This window comes from Rhagoletis zephyria, unplaced genomic scaffold (genome assembly GCF_001687245.7).
Source record: "Rhagoletis zephyria isolate East Lansing unplaced genomic scaffold, Rhagoletis_zephyria_1.1 Rzeph_scaffold_16691, whole genome shotgun sequence".
Lineage (NCBI taxonomy): Eukaryota > Metazoa > Arthropoda > Insecta > Diptera > Tephritidae > Rhagoletis > Rhagoletis zephyria.
In genome coordinates, this window is record NW_016173755.1 from 1 (window position 1) to 5,151 (window position 5,151).

Sequence of the window (5,151 nt, forward strand, 5' to 3'; positions counted from 1 at the left end):
AACAAAATTTACCAGTGCGCAGAATGCGAAAAGGGTTTAAAAATTACCAAAAATTAACTTTATTTACCGGTAATAAAATGTTTGTTACCAACGCAGAATATGCCTGGTTATGTATGCATAACTGTTGCTTGTCCCTGATGTTACGAATGAGTTGCTGTGGCAAAACACATGGCCTGACAAATAATTGGAAATTTTGTCACTTTCTTGTTTTGAAATTTTCAGCGGTATTTCCTTGGAAATGGGGAGAAAAGTGACGTCTCTTCTTCCAGTATACGAATTTCTAAAAAAAAAAAAAATTTTCAGTAATTTACCTCATTATTTTGAAGCCTCGTTCTTAACATCGATTTTATCTAGAACTTGCTTCACTTTCTTCAGCTGAACTTATTCTTTAATTCTAGTTAAAAAGTTCTAAACAATGGAAATCGAGTGGCCGCTTTTTCTTACCGGTACCTTTCTTTCGATCAATACGCAGGTCTGTTTCGAACGATTTAACAACCCATTTGATTTAGCTCGTTTGCAATTTTTTTCAACCCAATGTTGGCTTTGAAATTTTTTTTAAATATTTTTACGTAATTAAAGTTATTATTATTTTTAATAATAATCCAGAAATGTTAAATGGCCTTATGGCCCCATGAAGTGGCTACAATGTCAAGCATAAAATGCACAGAAAGAAAATGATATTTTCATTAAAGGTATTCTCTGAGACTTGCAAAGCACTTGCACGGTGCATAGATTGCACGGATTGTACGGTAAAAACCGGTTTTCGTATGGGACAGCTTTGCAAACCGTGCAATCCATGCACCGTGCAAGGACTTCGCAAGTCTCAGAGAATATCCCTATTATGTCCATTTCACTTTTCTGAACTGGCCACAAAATCAAACCTTATTTGCTCAAATGACCACAATGTCAATTATTTTGTAGACCTTATGGCCATTGACCTTATGTCACCCCACCGCCAATATGCTTCCCTGTGGAACACCAGAGGTCGATGAATTAATTTCGCACTTCATTGGAGCCAGCCCATAAAACTAGGTTGAACTGGGTTGGCTTAGAGAGGCGGCCCATAAGTGGGACAGCTTAAAATAATATAGAGAAAGAGGAGAAACAGAATAAATCGTAGCACCACTGAAGAGTTTTTCTTTGCTCTCAAAACTTTTTTGTTGAAGAGGTTGCTGAGCTGCGGTCCACCGTTCAGTTACGCACATTTTATTTTATTCTAAAACGAACATCTCATTATAATGTTGCAAGAAAAGATTAAACTACGATATGAAAAGAAATGGAATTCGCTACCAAACGCTTTAAAAAAAGAGAGCGGCAAGTTGGTCGAACAGAAAATCCACTTGCAGAGGTGGTAATTGGGGGTTAACATTGGCCACAATGCCTTACTACTACTTTTTGAACCAATAAATATTTTTTTTTATATTCCGCTAAAATTACCAACATTACCAAAAGTGTTTGGACACCAACGGTGAATCCGCCTTAACATTTTCTTAATTTTAGCTAAGGCTCGCGCGCGAACGATGCCACGCTTCCCTGAACGCGTGGTGGAAAAAGAATCATTCTCCACCACAACACTGCCACCTGTCAGACTTCAGGTCAAACAAAAACGTTTTTGAGCATTCAAAACCACGTATTAATAGTTCATCCGACGTAGAGTCCTGATTTGGCACCAGTGATTTCCTCTTATACCCGCAGATAAGGAATAAATTGTGAGGCCAACGTTTTTCAATGTCTGAAGTTTCAAGTATCCGTACGTAGACAACGCACTCGTATGACAAACCGTTCTGTGTACATTTACCATTAAAAATATCAAAATTTACGATGACAATGTCAGATTTGACATATTCACATTAGTGGACACTTGAGTAGCAACCCGCATATTTCGCAAAAATATGCTTGAGCCCATCAATCGTTCCACTGTACAACAAATGATTTCGAATATGTCTGTCTTCTCGCGATTGTGGTCTCGGCCGCGGCGTGTGCCAAGCGACCCGCCAACAACTCAACACCTCCATAATAGCCATGTGGATATATCAGCAACGGTACGGCAACTGGTGTGCGTTTACTTTGCATTTTTTGCTTAATCGCAGTGTTTTTTGCTTCTTGCTGTTGTTGTTCTTGAAATAGAATGGGAATATCAAGGTAATTGGTGACGAAAAGTCACATGCTTGTATCTGTTTGTCACACATTTTAACAATTTTCTTTTTTTAATTCGCAAAAGGCAAACCAATTAAGAATTTTACTGGTGGGACACGTCTGTAGACTTGAAAAGTTGAAGTGAAATTTTTATGAAATTTCCCTGGATTCTATTTAGAGCATTGACTTGATCTACACCAACATACAAACACGCACAATTTGATATATTTTAATGGGCGTATTCATATAACAAATTTATAATTTTATCACTAATGATTTCGAAAATTCTTATCTCACATTCCTTGCTTCCGAAAAATTTGTTTCACACGCCAGCGCACCACTAATTTTCACATACGAACATATTTCAATGTTGAATAACATTTTTAATTGCCAGCCATAACTCACCGTCGGATCCAAGCAGCGTTTGCAGGCGCAGATGAAGTGTTTGGTGGCGCGCAGGAACAACTGGCGGGCAAACGTGCTCCACAGTATTTTCGTATATGTCGCCGTGATCTCCTCGCCCTGCGCTATATCGCGCGCCGCTGTCACCACAATAGTTTGCTCATTCTCGAAGTGGTGGGATGAATTTGGCGTACAGTTGTGATTCATAAGTCCTGCCAGCGCGTAAAGCGCGCGTACCGATGTTTCATATCCATCGACTATGCTGCGGCCCTCAAAGGCATTTGTGTTATAAATACACACGGTGCGATAGAAAAGGCTCAGAGTTGCCTTGTCTTTGGGGAAATTTTCAAAACATTCCGCCGCGCGTTCCACTTCACGCAAGAAGTATTTATCGTTGTTGGCCTGCATGGCAAGCAATAATCTCCGCTTCTCCGGTATCAAAAAGGAGCAGCGCATTACGCTCAGTATGCGTAGCGAATACGGGTTAATGCGCGTAGTATCTTTGGGCACCCAAAATCGGAAAAGCTTACACTCCATGTCGTGGCGTCCCGATTGCTGACATGCCTTACAAATTGGTAGCGAACAGCCGGCGGCACAAAGCACTTCCTCCATAGGGCCCTCTAGGAGGCGAAAACACACCGCACAAGTGTTCAACAGCGTATCCTTGGAGGCGGTGGGTCCGTTAAGTAGCGTTTGTTCGCGAAATATTAGCTCGCCGCGCTTGATGTCACGTCGCGCAAACACGCCGCGTCCCGAAATTGGTGAGTCGATCACCTGCCAATTGGGATCCGCATCGCGCAAATCGCCTAGGTGTAGATCAATTAACTCGGCCATTTCCGTCGTTGGTATGGGGGGTAATTGTGCAAGCGCCATATTACCTTTTATCACTTAAATGCAAAAAGACGTTTACTCCTAAAATATAAATATTTGTGAATTTTTTGTTCGCCCCGTGCCGTTAATTGTTTTTCGTCGAGCACATGATACGCGTTCACTTGTAATAATCGTACTAGTTGCAGCTAATTATTTTAATTGCTGATTGCGTAAAGGTCGTGATAGCTGTATTTCGTATTTTGTTCTTTTGGCAACTAAACTACGACGTAACTCAAACGCGACTAGTATCTATGCTAGCTGTTGCTGCTGCAGGCGCGCTTTTGTCTGCTCTTAATTTTGCGGATTCTTAGAAGAGTCCCATGCTCTCCCAAACAGCACTGTGCTGTTCAATTCGGTCCATTTAGTTTTAAATTATCAGTTTAACAGCCAAATTATCATTCTAGTTTTGGGTGCGTCTTCTGACGTGGAGGCTAGTCTGTGCAGTAGCTGAAAAGAAATTTTTGTTTGGGGGGGCGAGGGGGCTTTAAATATTTTTATTAATTTAATTTTGAATCGAAGTGGATTTAGTTCCTGCATTCAGGTATTACAACAAATATGAATATTAAACTTTAAAAAATTAAGAGAAAATAATTAGAGGGTAGGCCAGGACTATATTTAAACGACTAAATTTAAACGAATCATAGCTTAAATAAGGAACACTTTTTACATTATACATATGGGTCATTCCATACAATATTTACTCCTCAAAATTTTTTTTTGGGGTGTAATATATTTTTTTACATTCTTTATCGATTCCTATTATTTTATTTCCTCATGATATTCGAAAATCTCGAAAAAAATTCCCGATATTTTGAACTCACCCATATCTATTGGGGTGTAATGACCCATACATAAAATAGATACCAGTTAAGAAAATAAAGACAAACACTATATAATTTGGCACATATTGATTTAATAAAGGTTATTTTTGACTCAGATTGAAAAAAGGCAGTTAGAGGGTTAAAATTTGCGCCTAAAATATTAAACTGCATATGTTATTAGAGGTCACCGAAAACGATAAAATTCTTCGGATTTAGAGAAGAGTAAATATTTGAAATCTCTTGAAAAATCATCCCAATTTTGTGTCCTTATGGAAGTACCGCAAAACCGGTCAACAAAAAATTCATTAAAAGGTCAAATTAAAAAGTTCAAAATTTTTATGAAAATTTGTTGAATTTTTCTAAGCTCTGTATAAAATATTGAAGTTTGATCTATTTATATGGTTTCGGTTTAAGCATAAAAAAATTTTACAAAAACCATCATGGACTCAGTTTTGCACATCGTGTAGTGTTATTCATAGTAGTCCCTTCAAACGATATATTCCAATGTTTATCATACAAATTTTGTCTATCTCACATATTTTGCATTGCCCCGGATCGCAGCATAGCTTTATACGTAGAAAGCGTCTTTTTTCTCTGCAGTCAGATGTTTTTTCTCGCTCGCTTAAAATCAACTGCAGCCTCTTCGTCGGTACGTAGCGGGCAAGAAATGTTGTCCCACTGCGTATTCTACTACCATTTTTCGTCCACCGGAAAAGTCTATCAGCCTAACTCCGCTATCGGACGTTTTGTCGTCGAAGGAATTTTCTAAAGGTGAGACCAAAGATACTTGCTTGCCCACCCTTAGCTTGAATAAGCTATGCATTATTTTAATTTTGGTTGTGCTATTCTTTTATTTCATCGGAGTGTGCATCAGATGTTGGATAATCTTGCTTTCATGCGGATTGTGGCAAGACACTCGATT

The 5,151-nt window shown here is 38.8% G+C and overlaps 1 protein-coding gene across 1 annotated transcript; it reads right to left on the reverse strand.

Moving 5' to 3' along the window:
• Positions 1-2,541: 2,541 nt before the first annotated feature.
• On the reverse strand, positions 2,542-3,411 carry LOC108379571 (protein msta-like; the record flags this gene model as incomplete). Its single annotated transcript, XM_017635928.1, has 1 exon — positions 2,542-3,411. A coding segment is annotated over exon 1 (870 nt), but the record flags the coding sequence as incomplete, so codon positions are not given.
• Between the last annotated feature and the right edge of the window lie 1,740 nt (positions 3,412-5,151).